The 18,426-nt window shown below is 44.3% G+C and overlaps 1 protein-coding gene across 7 annotated transcripts in view; it reads right to left on the reverse strand.

The window, feature by feature from the left end:
- Positions 1–18,426, reverse strand: part of THSD4 (thrombospondin type 1 domain containing 4) — a 606,703-nt gene that overhangs the window by 531,468 nt on the left and 56,809 nt on the right. For all 7 annotated transcript variants that reach the window (XM_039492160.1, XM_039492156.1, XM_039492157.1 and 4 more), the window contains one exon: positions 1,732–2,162. In XM_039492160.1, coding sequence (XP_039348094.1) covers positions 1,732–2,048 — 317 coding nt within the window. In that variant the 5' untranslated portion in view covers positions 2,049–2,162. The remainder of the gene's footprint in view (positions 1–1,731; positions 2,163–18,426) is intronic.

Here is an 18,426-nt window from a genome sequence, read left to right on the forward strand (position 1 = left end):
CCTAACTTCTTCACAATGTTCAATACTGAGTTCTGCCCATTCTCCTCTCCTAAATGTTCTGTTCATCTCCTTTTCCAACTGCAGAGGCTGCTCTAAGCTGCGCCAGCCGCCAATTGCCCCCAGGAGCTGCTACCACAGCTAGGGATAGCCAGAGTGGAGAGGAAAACACCAGACAAGTCCAGCAGGTTGATAGCGGAAATGCTACAGAAGCTGTACCCCACCAGAGGATTCCACCTGGGCAGGGAAGGCCCCCCCACAAGCTGGATCAGACAGACAGTTTTAGAATGGCTTTGCACTGCTGATTCAGGGACATTCATATATTTTATGTCTTTAATTTCTATATTTCGGGAGAAACAAGAATAAAGTGAAATTGCCCAGAACTAGAAATGTCAGCATCTGAACCTAGTTTGGTTCCAAGTAAGCTTTGATGTGCAGACCTCACTGAGACAAACATAGGGGGAATAAGTATGCTGCTGCTGTTTGACAGGAGAGAGTTTCCTGCAAGCTGTCAAGTCAGCCCCTTTCCCCCAGAAATGGAGAGCCACGTGTGTATTGCTGGGTTTATCTCAGGGTAAGCGCAAGGGTTCTCAACCAGCAAGCCAGTTGAAATTGAAGGAGCAAAGAAACAGAGCATAGAAAGGCAAACTTTGACAAGGTAGCACAGGATCGCAGGTCTACCCAAGAAATTAGGCCTCAAAAGGTGGGCATGGCCACAGGTTGCTTGAGGGTAAGTGCATTCTCAACTATATTTTAAGCTTTGAGATTCTGGCATGAACTAATGAAGTTCTGTCTTTGGGGAGTGACAGGAACATAGAGTTAATATTAAATCAGAAGAGGGGAGCTGTTAGAGATTGAATTGTTAAAATGATATACACTGACTTCAGTGGATATTAAAATAAGGGCTAGTCAAGGTGAGCATTTAAAAAAAAAAAAGGTTCATTTACTTTAAAAAAAAATCAGTTTTTCCTATAGAAAAAGCAAAAGGGATATGAAAAAGAGAAGGGACGACAAAACAAGTTCTAATTAGAATAGGCTGATGAGATTGGTACCTGAGGGGCATAGCACAGTTATCCTTTACTAGGTTTACTATGAGGTTGGCAAAGGGTAATGGATCATGGGGGGAAATTACTAGATCACAAAATTATATTTTAAGCGGAGATATTAAAATAGCTTGCAGTTTTATTTTGCCTGCAGGCAAAATAATCACACTCATTTTTGGTTTTAGAACATAAACAGCAGATATTGAAGTATAACACACTAAGGCCTGGTCTACACTGGGGGAGGGGGGTGTCGATGTAAGATACGCAACTTCAGCTATGGGAATACTGTAACTGAAAACGTATCTTATTCCGACTTACCTCCCATCCTCACGGCATGCGATCGACGGCCGTGGCTCCGCCATCAACTCCGCTACCGCCACTCCTGAGTTCTAGAGTTGATGGGGAGCACGTTTGGGGATCGATACATCGCGTCTCAACGAGACGCGATATATCGATCCCCAATAAATCGAACGCTACCTGCTGATACGGCGGATAGTCTGGACGTACCCAGAGTATCACAAGCTCTCTCTTAGACAGCCCTCCAAAACAGTTTGTGGATATTACAGACCCATGCTATTCTTCCCTGAGATTTGCCCATCAATTAATTTTATATCTGGCATGAAGAGACACATTCTTCAAACACACCATTCACACCAAGCTATGGAATCAATTACACGTGCAAGAACAGTACCTCCTCTCTGGCTTGGTTCTGTGCCTTTGAGAATGCCGGCTGCCTCTCAATGTTCCTCTGTGCAGATGGCTGTCATTGCGGCTGGTGGAGGAAACTGAAGCCCAAAGACCTCTCTGAAGCTGCTCCTCGTTTCTGTGAAGTGGCACGGATGTACGGATGGCAGAGATGACATGGCCAGAATAAGAGGTCAATGGATCTTCACGATGGTGGGAATGCTGGGGTGCAAGAGTTCTTTCCAAGGCTGGGTACTGTTGCCCCGGTCTAGAATAAGCCCTGTCATGGTAATAGCTTGGGAGGCAGGGCCGGGTTTGCTCCATCACTCCACCACTGCAACTTCGAGAGCAAGCAGACCAGGGGCCCCAACTGCCCCATATGCCTGGGATTCCTGCACTGCTGTCTTCAGAACTTTGTTCTTCTATCCTCTGGGGAACCTGAGGACACAGATGGACAGAATTAGGGTAACTAGAAATTACACTGCAATATAAAGGAAAGCTCTACTTTGGCTTTTAAAAGCCATTCATTCCATCCTCATGGAAATTGAACCCACGCTGACTGAGAGCTGATTAATTTATATTTATTCAGATGCTATGTCAGACATTTGCTTCACTCTGCTAGCACAGGAGGTAGCATCCCTCTTAGAACCATCAACCCTTCAGACTAAAAGTTGTTTTTGGACTTTCTGGACAGGGCTGAATTTCCCTTTGGCCTCCATGGTGGAAAATGCTGCTCAGTGCAAAGTTCAGAAGCGTGGAGATGGAAAACTATTTTTTTCCTCCACATCAACAGCAAAGTCAGATGGGAGGGGAAATTAGTTAAATAAAAAAAACCTCAAGTCACTTACCACACAGTGACTAAAAGACAACAAAAGATCAGAGTTACATTTTTGTTCTGTGACAGAGACTAAGATGTCTCTGCTTGTTTCTCCCCTGCTTGTGACTGAACAATAGTGATCGCATGTGGTGGATTGAGGCTTATGTGACATTTCAGACTGAACTTTTTACAGAAGCAGTAAAACCAAAGAGGACAAGAAAGCTGCATTATTGAAAAAGTGCACTGCATCCTCTTCTTTTTCTGTTAATGCAATCTGCTACGGGCTGGATTGCAACCTTACAACTTCAGAAGCAGGTCAGGAACTGGATTATTAATCTTCTTCTGTGTTGTTCAGAGAGAGAAATAAGATGACGCAGCTTTCACTGGAGCAGCTTACTTCTCGCAGCTGCACAGCCTATTCCCCACTCACCTGCATGGCATGAGGAGCAGCAGATAACCCAGGCCTGTTCTTCCTCATGTGCAGTGTCTAGCAATGAGGAGAGCCTGCGCAGGGCAGTAATGGGTTTCCTAATTCCTCTGTATGGCCCAGGGTCATGACGGAGACCTTTTAGTACTGGGTTGAGTATTTCATATTTGAAATTCAAGAGTTAAGGCATTTTGATTAGACATAGTTCATAACAAGTTTATTTGCTTTTAATGGATGAGCCTTTAGTCTTCTAATCAAGTTTCCAAGACAAATACTTATGGATTATGGATATTCAGAAGTCTTTTTTTTTTTTTTTTTTTTTTTTTTTTACACAAATATCTTGTAATGTTTGCTGAAACTTGTTGTTTCAGGTAACGTTCCTGTCAATAAATTTGTTCACTGGTCTATCCGCTGAACAAGAATACAAGAACCACACACTCCAAAGAACATTTCACTTGGAATGGTAAAGATGGAATAGTCGTGAATAATTTTTTATACTCTTTCATGTACAAATATGCAGCCATCTCATATCTTTAAAAGATGACTCACAGATCTCTCTCTAGGTCACATTTACTTTTCAAAGGATGTCCTCTTAATAACATAACTGTCATTAATGGTTTTGTTCCATGCATCATTATGTGTAGGGTACAGATTAACAACTAAATATTTGTCTCCAGTCAAAGTCTGCTTGAACTGCAAACCCCCTCAGCCAGTCAGAGCACATTACTGAACAGCTAGCTATAAACATGGGAAGGCTTTAGTGGAATGTGGTTTGCAAATATGGCTTGAATACACTACTACAAAATGAAAACCCAAGCCAGAACAGGGTTTGTGGTGGACTATGTAACTGTCAGCTGTGGTCTATATAATCTGAAACATTCCCCTCCTCCGAGGTTCTTCTCACTCTTTCATCACGAACCACATTAAAAAAAACCCTGAATTTAATTGTAACTAGCAAATAATAAAAAGCATCTGTATTAATGTGATGTGTTCTCAGTTTCTGCAATGTTACTTAGAAAACAGGAGCAGATGTCTCTGTATTTAATATTTCTTTTTCCATGGGTAGCCCATTTGGCATCAGCCTATTAAATTCAATTGCCTGTACAACCAAATAACTACATAATGTTGAAATTATGAACAATATGCAACAAGGTACTGGTTTCTGGCAATTATATTTGCATCTATTTCCAATAATAGAAAAGCACTGGCTTATAATATGACCAAACAACTAAATCATTCATCAGTTTTCAGTTTCTTCACTGAACACTTACTATTTATATATAAACACCGGGTTAACACAGCACTATCATAAATATAAAACTGCCACATGTTAGATTAAGATAATCATCCATCATCTTTCTTGCACCCGGCCCTAGTTTGCAGTGAAATTTCCTTGTCATGGAAGTAAACATTCATTCTCATCAGAAACATCAAATTTAATTTGTCTGGATTGCTTAGTCATCATTTTTATGGTGATTCACTGCAACTTTTTGCAAAGCCACAGGCATTCATCCAGGCAATGATTAGAATCTATCAGTTTGCAAACAAGCTCAAACAACCACTTAAAAATTAACCATTTTGTTCCATAGAAAGAGTAACAGACATAAAAGTGGCAAGTGTTGACCTGCCAGAGAAAGACCCTCCCGTCTGTCAGACCTCAATATAGCAAGAATTGTTTCAGACAAAATGAAACTTTGACTGGCTAAAGGCAGCAGGAAAGTAGTTTCACCCACCTTCATGTCTAATTTTACTGCTGAGATAGCACCGCGGGCTTTAATCTAGGTATTTAAATCAGAAGGCAATAAAACAAAAAAGTCACTCTAGCATGTCTGATACTCTGGTATATTCATTAATGAGACTTACGCACACAGGTTGGGGAAATTCTGGGAAAAGAGGAAGTTTAGATAGCAGATCTGACAGCATTTACATAGCATATTTCATCTTCAAAGCACTTTACAAACATTAACTAAATCCTCACATCATTCCTAGCAGGTAACTCAGGGTATGTCTACACTACAAGACTATTTCGAATCAACTTAAGTCGAATTTGTGGAATCGACGTTATGAAGTCGAGTTTGTGTATCCACACTAAATACACTAATTCGACTGTGTGAGTCCACAGTAATGGGGCCAGCGTCGACTTTGGAAGCGGTGCACTGTGGGAAGCTATCCCACAGTTCCTGCACTCCCCGCTGCCCATTGGAATTCTGGGATTTCCCCCCAATGCATGCTGGGGGAAAAAATGTGTCGAGGGTGGTTTTGGGTAACTGTCATCATTGAACCGTCAATCACGCCCGCCCTCCCTCCCTCCCTGAAAGCGCCTGCGGGCAATCTGTTCGTGCACTTTTCTGCTCAGTGACAGTGCAGGCGCCCCAGCACTGCGAGCACGGAGCCCACGGCAGTTACGGCCGTTGTCAACTCCTCGCACCTTATCGTCCACCTCTTCCACAGTCAGCTGCTGAGAAATAGGGCTACTTTTCAATGGTGCTGCGAGCACTGGTGGACCATGGGGGACGTTTTACCAACATCAACGTCGGGTGGCCAGGCAAAGTTCATGACGCGCGTGTTTTCAGGAACTCTGGTCTGTTTAGACGCCTGCAGGAAGGTAGTTTCTTCCTGGACCACAAAATAACTCTTGGGGATGTGCAGATGCCTATAGTGATCGTCGGGGACCCAGCCTACCCGCTAATGCCCTGGCTCGTGAAGCCCTATGCAGGTGCCTTGCACAGCAACAAGGAACTCTTCAAGTACCAGCGAGCAGTGTGACCTGTGACTGTTCAGTTTCTTTACAGAGAAGCTGAACCTGCCCCTGTTTCTTTGCCCAGTTACTGTTGACTATCCTCTGCAGTTATATACCCCAACCACCCCGCTTCCCCCACTTCCAACACACGTTTAAAAATAAAATACATGTTCCACTGTAACTTTACAAAGGTTTCTTTATTGATGACTTTTCGTTAAAGGGTTGAAACTGGGACATGGACTGTGCTGGGTAGGGTGTGCAGTGAAGTAAAGACTGCCTCTAAACTTGAGGAATGACAGGCTCCTGCTCCCAGAGCGGTCTGCAGTGCCGGACTGGTTGTTTCAACTGAGCCTGCCATCCCTCCTTTTTGGGACTCTGTGTGCGGGGGCTATGTGACCTTGTGGCGGGGGAGGACGGATACAGATTCCTCTGCTGCGTGGCTCTGTGGTCCAGGACAGGGACCGTTGCATGAGATCTGTAACCCCCCTCCCCCGCTACAAAGTCACGTACCCCCCCCCACCCACACAGAACCTGCAAACCACCTCCCATACCGACCAGGGTGCCTACTGACTGCACTGTGTGTGTGACCTGCTGCTGATCCTGCCCCCGTGTCTGTACCCTGGTAAAGGTGATTGTCCTGTCCAATTACCAACCCCCTTCCCCCCCTTCAAACACAGTCTCCTCTAAAAGAACATGATGGAAACAGTAATTAACAGAAAAGTATTTTTTATTATCAACTAGACAGTTAGGGGATGAAACTGGGACAGGGGCTTGGGTGAGGCGGGAAGGAAAGGACTTCTCAAAATTTAGGGTATGAGAGCTTTTGGGTACTTGAGCACTCTGCTGGGGTGCAGTGACAGTTTTCACGGCCCCTGGCGCCCCTCCTTCTGGTTATTTTGGGTGAGGGGGGTATGGGACTTTGTGGCGGGGGAGGGCGGTTGCAGATACACTGCAGGGGGGCTCTGTCCTCCTGCCGGCGGTCCTGCAGAACATGCACAAGGCGCCGGAGCGGGTCCGTTTGCTCCCTCATTAGTCCAAGCAGCGTTTGAGTCGCCTGCTTGTCTTCCTCACACCACCTCTCCTCCCGTTCGCTGTGTGAGCGCTGGTACAGAGAGAGGGTCTCCCTCCACTGGCTCTGCTGGTCCGCCTCGTCTCGGGAGCAGCCCATAAGTTCAGTGAACATCTCGTCCCATGTCTTTTTCTTTCGCCGCCTAATCTTTGCCAGCCTCTGTGAGGGGGATGCTGTGGCAGGTCTGGAGACAGTCTAAGCTGTTTGATGGGAAAAAGGGAGTGAATTCCTTGCAAAGATACATTTTTGCGAACAATGAACACAGTCTAGTCTGTGAACAAGAGCATGCACAGCACCTATCTCGTGCGCACTCCTGCTGCAGGCAATCCGGAAAGCATAAACTCTGCCCCTGTTCCACCCCATCGCAGTGTCCCCCGACCCTTGGAATTCCGGGTTCAGATCCCAGTGCCTGATGGTGCAAATTTCATTTTCGCGGGTGGTTCTGGGTACATGTAGTCACTCATTCCTTCCTCCGGGAAAGCAACGGCAGACAATCATTTAGAGCCCGTTTTCCCTGGATTACCCTGGCAGATGCCATAGCGTGGCAACCATGGAGCCTGTTTTGCCTTTTGTCACTGTCACCATATGTGTACTAGATGCCGCGGACAGAGGCGATTCAGCAGCGCTACACGGCAGCATTCATTTGCTTTTGCATGACAGCACAGATGGTTATCAGCCATATTGTACCATCTACCATGCCATTGTAAATTGGCAAGGTGATGATGGTTACCAGCCGTATTGCATTATACCTTCTGCTGCTGTCATAGGTGCCCCTGGCCGAGATCAGCCGGGGGCGCAAAAGACAAAACTGGGAATGACTCCCTGAGTCAATCCCTCCTTTATGGTATCTAAAAATAGAATAATTCCTGCATAGAAGATGGGGCTAGTGTAGTAGAGATCCAGTGTTTCAGAGAACCAGAGAGCACAGCCGCTCCGTGTCAGATTATGCAGGAATGATGAGCTGCATGCCATTCACAGGGGGTGCTCCTGCAACAAACCCACCTGTTGCTTCCCTCCTCCCCCAGCCTTCCTGGGCTACCGTTGCAGTGTCCCCTGATTTGTGCGCTGAAGTAATAAAGAATGCAGGAATAAGAAACAGTGACTTGTTAGTGAAATGAAATGAGGGGAAGGCAGCCTCCAGCTGCTATGATTGTCCAGACAGGACATTAAGCAGTGTGGTGGGAGAGGAAAACAGCATCCTGCTGCTATGACAGTCCAGGCAGTACAGAATCTTTTCTTTACACATGAAGGGCGGGGGCTGATGGAGTTCAGCCCCCTGTTGCTATGATGAAGACGGTTAGCAGGCCGTCTACTTATGGGCTGATGACGAGGACGGGTACCAGTCGTATTGCCCTACACCATCTACAGCAAGGCTGATGATGATGACGACGACAGATATCAGTCATATTGCACCGTCAGCCACCCATGGGGGGGGGGGGGAAGGATGCTACAGTACAGTGCCGCAGCATCACGTCTACCAGCAGCATTCAGTACACATAGGGTGACATTTAAAAGAGTCAAGAGACGATTTCTTTTCCTTTTCCTTCTGGGGTTTTGGGAGGGGGGGTACATTGACGAGCTATGCCCTGAACCGCCGCGGACAATGTGTTTGACCGTACACGTATTGGGAGATCAGCCAAGAATGCAAATGCTTTTCGGAGACTGCAGGAACTGTGGGATACCTTGCGTCCTCAGTCCCCCCTCCCTCCATGAGCGTCCATTTGATTCTTTGGCTTTCCGTTACGCTTGTCACGCAGCAGCGTGCTGACTCTCTGCTACGCCATCTGTCCGGAGATTTTTTAAAAATACTTTGGACCAGGCGTAACATTATGGTAATTTTCCTAATTAGATGCAGGAGTCGCCGAGCGAGATCGCCCTGATAGAGAGCGCATGCTGCGTGAAAGCCAGCACAAAGCAGGGGCCTATGCTGCCAGTATTATGGAGGCAATGCTCCCAGAAAACTTCAATAAAGCCTGGCGCGGAAAATTGTGCTACCACGGAGCGCCCAGTAAGGCAGCTCTCCCCAGGAACCTCCTGTGGAGGCTTTTCGATTACCTCCAGGAGAGCTTCGTGGAGATCTCCCTGGATGATTTCTGTTCTATCCCCATATATATAGAGACCTCCTTTACACATACTTCAGATTCCTGTTATCTTAAGAATAAAAGTTTACATGTTTAAAGCACTTACCGACTGCTTCTTCCCCTGATTCAGGGTCCGGGTTCATGACCGGGGAGGGTTGGTAGGGGATCTCCGTGAGGGTGATGAAGAGGATCCTGGCTGTCAGGGAAACCAGCGTTGTAAGCGCTGTCGCCTGCCTCATCCTCCACAACCCTTCCTCATCTTCCCCGTCCGCGAACATCGCCGAGGAACTGGCCGTCGACACTGTCCCATCGTCAGAGTCCATGGTCACTGGTGGGGCAGTGGTGGCAGGCTCCGTAGCGTCCGTTTGCCGCTTTGATTTTTTGGTAGCCTTGTCTGGGGTCCTTGATTTTCATGCGGCGCTGCGTTGCATCCCGCCTGTATCCTCTGTCTCTCATGGCTTTGGAGACCTTCCCGTAGGTCTTTGCATTCCGTTTTTTGGAGCGCAGCTCCGAAAGCACAGACTCCTCGCCCCACACACCGATCAGATCCAAGACTTCCTGGTCACTCTATGCTGGGTCCCTCTTTCTATTCAGAGATTACATGAACTCCTCTGCTGGAGAGCTCTGCATTGCTGCCGAGCTCGCCCCGATGTCCAACCACGAAATGAGATTCTAACTGTCCAGACAGGAAAAGGAATTCAAATTTTCCCGGGACTTTTCCTGTGTGGCTGGTCAGAGCATCCAAGCTTGGACTGCTGTCCAGAGCGTCAACAGAGTGGTGCACTGTGGGATAGCTCCCGGAGCTACTAAGTTCAATTTGCATCCACACCTAGCCTAATTCGACATAGCCATGTCGAATTTAGCGCTACTTCCCTCATCGGGGAGGAGTACAGAATTCGAACTAAAGAGCCCTCTATATTCGAATTAAATGGCTTCCTGGTGTGGACGGGTGCACGGTTAATTTGAATTAACGCTGCTAAATTCGAATTAAAGTCCTAGTGTAGACCAGGCCTGAGTGGGCATAATTCCCAGTTTGCAGACTGGGAAAACAGATTTTAATTTGCCCAAGGCAAGTCTGAGGGCTCGTGTACATAGCACCGCAGTTTGGTCTACATAGACCTCTTTAAACTGAACTACGTTAATTTAAACTATGTACCTTTTAGTTCACACCCACAGTATCCACACGGAGAAGTTACCATACAGCACACTAGCATGTGCTGCCATTCAGCCCCACACACCTGCCCCCAGTTCTAAATGCAGAGTTATGTAGACGTAGCCTAAGATGACCTATGTAGTCAGAGGTCCCTGGCTCCAAATCCTGTGCTCTAACCATGTCTGTTACTCTCCCTGCAAGACTTCAGTTGTCCCTTGTGTAATATGTATTTGCCTGAAGGAAGAACCTGACAAGAGATAGTGGGAGCTTCATTTTCTTTATCACTATGACCTTTTGTTTGCAGTTAAAATTATCTAGAGTTCTTATAACATTTATTTCCTCCCCTGCACATATGTCAGGGGAGAATGTGAAACACATGGTGACCTTAGTACCTTTCTCCACTAACCTAAATCCATCTGTCTACAGATTCAACAAATTGAAGTAATCGATTAGGCCATTTAGTCCCTCTTCCCACAGAGAAGGGTTGCTTCCTACTGTATATTAACTAGTATTATCCAGTCTAATTGTAAATGCACCAACAGAAGAGGTTTTCCTCTGCTGCCCTCAGGAGATTACCCCACAGCTAGGATGTCTACACTGAATTTTTTCTTACTGTCATACCCTTATTCCTAGTTATATCCCCTTTTGGTATTTTAAATTATTCCTTTTTCTCTCCTTGGTATGTACACTCTAAACATGTGCCCTCTTAAGTTTTCAGGCGAAGATACTGCCAAGTGATTTCTTGTAATCTTGCTTCATTCGGAACTGTAATCAGGTTTATGCTCTTCTTTGAACTTTCTTTTCAATTTGTTAGTAGCTTTCTAGTAGAGGTGCCAAACTGAACAGATGTTACCCCTGCAAGATGGTAATTGCCATGATCTCTCCTTTTCCCTCTACTGTACATTAGTACAGTAACTCCCCACTTAACATCTTCTCGCTTAATGTTATTTCGATCTTACGTCCCCGCTCAATTACAGAACATGCTTCATTTAAAGTTGTGCAATGCTTTGCTAGAACGTCATTTGGCTGCCTGCTTTGTCCACAACTAGCAGAACCCCTATCAGCTCCCCTACCCCCCCCACAGCACCTCCCACCCACCAGCAGACCCCGCGGATCAGTGCCTTCACACACACCCCCCCCCCGCCCATGGCGATCAGCTGGCTTGCGGCATTCAGGAGGGAGCAAGAAGGAGCGAGGACTTGGCGTGCAGGCTCCCCATCCCTCCCGAATGCCACAAACCAGCTGATTGCAGCAGGCAGGAGGCAGGGGAGGGAGAGGGGAGCCTGCGCACCAAGTCCTCGCTTCTCCCCCACCCTCCTGCCCTCTGAATATTGCAAGCTAGCTGATTGCCACGGGCAGGAGGGTGGGGAGAGGAGCGAGGATGTGGAGTAAAGGGGGTGGAGGGGGGGAGGAGAAGAGGCAAGTTAAGGGTAGGAGCTTGGGGGAAGAGGGGACGTGGATGGGCCGAGGGTTGAGCTCCCTGTCCCGGTGCTTGCAGAGTAGGGGAAGCTGCCACTGCTGCTGTGCAACGTGCTTCTCCTAGCCTACAATACCTTCAGCCTCCTTGCCTGCCTCATTGTCTCCAGTGCCAGTGGGCGGTGCCTGTGTGGGGTAAGGCAGGGGAACCTCCCAACTATAGTACTGTACGGCATGGCAAAAAAAAAAAAAAAAAAGATTCCCTGGAATTTAACCCTCTTCCCTCCCAGTCTTATGGAGAAATTGGATTCGCTTAACATCGTTTCACTTAAAGTCGCATTTTTCAGGAACATAACTACAACGTTAAGTGAAGAGTTACTGTACTATATATGCCTTGCTCCAATCTTCTTGTAGCTCCCCAACTGTCCATTATTTATATAAAAAAATTTCAGTGCTATAATAAAAGTAATTTGCCAGCTCTCTTAATACCTTTAAGATGTACAGGAACAATCCTTCAGGAAGCCACACTGAATACTTCCTCTCCGTCCATGTTTCCCCCACCTGGAACCAAAAGCCTTGAGGTGGGGTTCCAAGTTCATGTAATGCAGTTGTGGGACTACCTGAACCCCCAGAGCCAGCCTGCTTCCAGACTTGGGACCTCATGTTGCAGCAATACATGCTACTCCAGGCTGCAGCCCTGATCTGTAAACCTTTCAGAAAGATAACATTTTCCCCATCTCCAGTTCCACCAGCACTGCTCCAGTGTGGTAGCAGGCTGCCTGAAGCTGCTCTCATGCAACCAGAAAATGGGTACAGGGTAAGAGTGAAGTCTTCTGCCAAGCCTCTGCAGCACACCTGTACAGGGGAGGATGAGCAGGGAAACAGAACACACTAAAGACTGATCAGTCAGTTGTGTGTGAGTAAGAACAACAGAGTCAGTGATATCCTTCACATGTTACTCCTTCATAGTGGCTTTTGTGATACTTGTTAACTGAGTTCAGGGGAGAACATACCGTATGAGTGAAACGCCTTGTATGAACTCTCAGCCAAATTCAGACACAAGTACAAATAATAAATAATGTTTTACTTTTACTCATGAAAAAAAAGTCTATCACCTTTCTGAAACAAAGGCTGCAATACAGACAAACAGCAGCTTCTTAAAACCCAAGGTCAGGGATTTTCTAAAATCTCCCCTCCTCCTAAAATAGCTTTTCTACATATAAAAATGTCACTAATTTAAACTCCAAAATATCAGGAATTTCCAGGGCCAGAAGCAAGTGCAAAGAAAGATAGGCTAGATTTTCCTCTTTCAGGGGGTATAAATCTCCCATTTCTAACTCTGCTGGGTTGTGAGATATTAGATCTGTCACAGCAAACAGACAATTGTTTGTCCCGGGCATCAGCTTAGAGAAATATTGTTGGCAATTCCATATTTGGGGAAAAGCAAGTGGCTGCTCAAAGCTGCTCAGAGATTTAGACTGTTCAATTATCCTCAGCAAAGATGGAGCAGTGGGCACAGTGCAGGGGAAGTGCATACTGAACACAGTTTATTATTACTAAATAATAATAAAGGTAGAATTTTCAAAGCCCGAGAGTTAGGCACCCAGTTGAATAGGATTTGTCCACTAATATCCTTAAGCTCTTTTGGAAATCCGAGCCATAGTTTGGATGAAAATTACTCGGGCATGTGGGACTACTGTAACTTAGACTGATACCTGAACAGATGTTTTATGTAACCACTCAAAAAAATTACAAATGCACAATCAGGGCGTGATTCAACATATTAAAAATTCACAAGTTTAAAGTCTGGTCTCTTGTAGCCCTTGTGAGAGGTAAAACAGGGGTTTTGCAACATAGAAAAGGGGAGGTCCTCAGGCACCAACAGAATCCAGCACACACTGGTCCTGGAAAGACTGAGATTTTGGACTTTAAATTTGTGGGTTTAAACACCTCTAAAATGATCTGAAAAGGGTCTTCTATCCTTAAAGTGTACAGGGATTTAATAAATCCCTCTATGCCTGGTATAGTGGGACTCATGGTAACTAAGGCACCTCATTTTATAGGTTCAGGGATATTTAAAAAAAAAAAAAAAGTCCCTATAGACTATTTTAAAATTTTCTAAAACACATTTGTCGGGTCTGGAGCATTAAATGCGGCTGTGACCTTTAAGTGCTGTGACAGAGTATGGCAAAGTTCAAAGCCATCAGTTGCCTCTGGAGCTGGGGTGGATACCAAACTGAACAACAAAGAGGTGCTGGTGACAGTTTGTAAAAAGGAACTGTACTAACTCAATTCATTTGTGTTTTATTTAATCATTTTTATTCAATAAAAGTCACTGTAGTTAATTACAAAGGCATGACTATCTTATTTGGAGCTAAAGACAACGCCTAAAACAGTTTTTCTGAAATGTGCCATATACAGAATACATAATGAAGTTGAATAGTAAAGGCTCTATCAGCATGCATTTAGGGTTATTTGTATTACTCATTTGTAATTCACATGCCTCTCCCAACCTCATGCTGGTAAGACTGACACCATCCCACACCACCCTCTACTCTGTGGTAGAAAGCTATACTTTTTTGTGAGAGGAGTCATTAAGACCATGTTTCTTAATTGAAACTGAAAGAATGAGTGTGTGTGTGTTTTTACAGCTCTTAAGCTAGAGGACAAATCCCACATAGCCTTCAGCTGTATTTGAACCCACCCAAGTATAATCATGAGACTTGATCTATGCCCAAGATAAGGCTAAAAATGTGCCCAAGATTAACAAACTGAAGTCTCTCTCTCTATAGCAATAGAGAAAAAGGCCATGAACATACCCCAACATTATGAAATATGCAGTCAGGGAAACTGTTAATATACTGGACTGATATTGTGGGAAGTCTTCATCTTAAGTATAACTAGCAGCAGATATCTGCAAAAGTTGAAACTGATGAAAGGAACTATCTAACCAGGTTGAAATAGAAGCGTGAACTAGATCTCAGGACCAAACTCAACCCAACTTAAGCAAGTGCAACTCTGTTGATTTAAGCAGGAGCTGCTGGATGCTCAGCACTTCAGAAGAATCAGGTTACTTATTTAAGAGCCTAATGTTAGGTTTTGTGCAGGTTGGTGGGCTCTTTCATCAGTCAAGGAAAGAACCAACACCAGAGCCAAGTCTGTTTCAGGCACTTGCCTTAATTCATTGGTTAAGCCAAATACCTGGACAACATATCCAGCTAAAGTAGCTCCTCTGCCCCACCTTGGCTACAGTGCTCAGAGACATGTTCCTCCCCTGTCTCAGCCCCTCCAGATCTGTGCCCTGATTCAAGGACTTCCTACAGGCACCTATCTTCTCCTTCAATTCTTATGTTCCAGGCCATCTACCTGGGAGTCACCCAGTAGCTAGGTTCTTTTCCCCTACTAGAGAAGGCTTCTGGCAGTTCTCTAGCCCAGCTGAGCGCTTGCTTTTATAAGAACCAGGTCCTCTTCAGGCTATCAACTGACCCTTAGCCCCACAGCCTCAGCTGGGATGCAGCTAATTAGTCACATGTGGGGCTGGGCCCATCTCCGCTTAAAGGGGCCAGTAACCCCAACACACACTTTCTTGACCTTAATAAATTCAAGTTCTTAACTATGCACATGAAGGCTGATGTAGTACACAGGCAGCTAATTAACCCTGTATGTTAGGGGAATTTACAGGCTCAGCTGTTGAAGCTGGAAGAGAGGGTAAGATCAGGAGGATTAATCACTTTAGAGCAAGGGGTATTGGGTCTTTAAAGATGCAGCCAGCTGCCAGGCTTCAGACCAAGGAATTTACAGCACTTTTGTACAGTAGCTCCATAAATTCATTAGCTTCAGAGAAATTTACAAGCTCCTCTGGCAATGCATGCTGAGTACATAAAGCAAACAGCTGCAATGTAAGGAATTGACACATACAGCTGATTGAAAATTGTTAAAGAAATAATATGGACAATAGTTTCATCAGGTCCAGGGTTGAATTTCTGGATGGAGGGGAACAGAGTGACAGAATAGCCAATAACCTAGTGTTTAGGATGTTTGTCTGGGATGTGGGAGAACCAGGTTCAACTCCCTGCTCAGCCTGATTTGGAGTGAGTACCCCAAACAGGTTGTTGGCTATTTGGGTAGAGGGGACAGTGTTTAAAAACGAGTTTTCTAAAGGTCTCATTTTTGTTTCATGTTAAACAATTTCAAAACTTGGAATTATTTTACAAAATGTTTCTTGACTGGCCCTATGGAAAAAGTTCCATTCATGAAGGCTACAGAGCTTGTAAGTTGCACATCTCTTGATTTTTCTCTTGAGAAACTCAGGGGAATGAAAAGAACACACGCTCATCCTAATACTATGTTAAAAATGTGAAATAGAGCACGCAAAAAAGATAGAGATTTCAAGATTTAGTTTCTCTTACAATTTTAACTCCCAAAACTTGCACATATATAGTATTTTGTTCTCTTATTTTCCTAGTAAAATGTAAACTTTAAAGCATTGTTATTAATGTGTACAATCTTAGCATATGTTATAGAAGAAAATTTAATATGATAGATTGTGTGTGCTTTATTACTTTATATATTATTCTCAAAAACATTACGAAGCCAAAGCATCTAGAAATGGGTTATATGCAACTATTATTGACATTACAATAGTACCTAAAGTCGCCAACAAGGGATCAGGGACTCATTGTGCTGGGCACTGTACAAATGGTGGGGGGTTGGAGGGGAAGAAAAAAAACAAACAACAACGACAAACAACAACAACCACTCTAGAGAGTTTATAGTCTGGAGAAGAATCCTTGAGTGAAATCCTAGGCCCTATGAAGCCAATGGCAAAACTCCCTTTGGAGCCAGGATTTCAATCCTGGTGCTGGGTGCAAAAACCAGTCATTCCAGGATTAAATTTTACTGTAAAAAATGTCCCTAAGGAATCATAGCAATACAATAGGTGGGGAATGTCACACGGCTCACACCCTTGAGCAGTCAACCATGGCAACACAGGTGAAAGCCAAGACTATAATAGGGTTCAAAAAAGAACTAGATAAGTTCATGGAGGGTAGGTCTATCAATGGCTATTAGCCAGGATGGGCAGGGATGGTGTCCCTAGCCTCTGTTTTCCAGAAGCTGGGAATGGGCGACAAGGCATGGATCACTTGATGATTACCTGTTCTGTTCATTCCCTCTAGGGCACCTAGCATTAGCCACTATCAGAAGACAGGCTACTGGGCTAGATGGATCTTCGGTCTGACCCAGTATGGCTGTCCTTACGCTTACAGCCAGAGGAGGGGAGCTCTGCTTTGGTGGGCCACAAACTCTGTCAAGAAGGGCTCTCATCCTGTTCATCTTAAACGCCAATCCAGCTTAAACTTTTGGCTTTTTCCATTTACAAATCTTCCTTTTCTTTTTAAACATTTTTTTTAAAAAGACAGACAGGGTTAAAAGTGCATTTCCACAGAATCCAGAACACAGTCCCTAAAACACATTACATATTTTGGGGGGTGAGGAGGAGGGGGAATCCTTTACAAAAGACTTAGAAAAAGCCTGGAAATGAACAGCTATGGAGCCAGCCAGTTTCCACCGCCACACACTCCATCACCATCACCCCCGCACACACATAAATAATGCTCATGAAGTCCCAATACTGCCTCAAAGAAAATTTGTACAAATATGCAAAAAGGTGAAACTAATTAGTAGGAGATTATCAAAAACCCATCAATTATATTTACTACTGCATATACTTTTGAAAATTTTACTGGTAGACAATGTTAAGTGTAAGTGGGTGGTGTAAATCAGAGGTGGGAACAATAAGTGATGAAGAATGATACGACAACACGGAATTGGACAGATACCTTAGTGTAAAAGTCTGGCAGTGTTCTCCTGAAAACCCACTCTATCAGCAGGTGTCAAGTGGATCTTGCTGACTCACTTATGCAGATTCCTCCACCCAGATATAAAATAGATGTCTGTGGCACTCCAGAGGATGAGAGGAGTGAGGGTGTGAACTAATATTTTAACTGTGTAGCGAGAGGTTTTTATGAATAATAATAGTAATAGCTAGATCAGTGGATCTCAAATAGGTTTATAAAGGAGGTCAAGATCATTGTCCCCATTTCACAGATTGAGAAACTGAGGCACAGGAGGGGGACATGAATAAAAGTGAAAAGAGTCACCTTTGGAGCTATGAAATATGTTGAGTATATGGGGATTTATTTAAGTCTACTTAAATCTACTATTTATTTAGCTCTAATTCTTAAGATAATCAATTAATATTTGTATTCTTTCCCTGCCTCCCAAAAAGTAGCAATACTATTACAAGTTAGAATTGTAGCAAATTGGAAATGGACCTCTTGATAAGATAAGAGGATTTTACAATCACCTACTCACATTTTTCCAACTTTACATATATTTATGTAAATTATAAGGGAGCAAAGTTGAGACTGAGTGGAATGGTATAACTTACATTGGTTAATAATATGGGGAGAATATGTGGCTTGAGTTAGGCAGCTGTGTCCCTTCATTGTTCATTTCCCGACTTTTGAGGATTTGGGGGATTTTAAATTATTCTATGGAAATCTGAATACTTTTCTGGCTTTTAAGGCAGATTCCATTAATACAACCTAAAACTATTTCATTGTTTACTAATAATACTTAGAGATCTTTATCAGAGCTCTCAGAGGACTTTCACTGCTTATGCCATGTTATAATTAACCTTTGTTTATATTTTATGAAATATGCCCTCGGTGGGTTAACATAGGTTGCCTGTAGAACAGAAAAGCAGTTTCTCATGCCTTCATATATTTCCAATATGTATAATCACTTTGGCTTTGAATCAAAAATTTCACTGCAACCAGCAGTCCATAAGCTATTAAAAATCAGTGCGATTTCTAACATTGCCTCCATTAGACAAGGAAGAAACAAGATCCACATCTTGGGATTTAGACAGCAGTTATTGAAACTATGTGAGAATGTCCCAAAAGAGGAAATAACACTAGTATTTTAAGCCAGAAA

The sequence above is a fragment of the Mauremys reevesii genome, linkage group 10 (genome assembly GCF_016161935.1).
Source record: "Mauremys reevesii isolate NIE-2019 linkage group 10, ASM1616193v1, whole genome shotgun sequence".
Lineage (NCBI taxonomy): Eukaryota > Metazoa > Chordata > Testudines > Geoemydidae > Mauremys > Mauremys reevesii.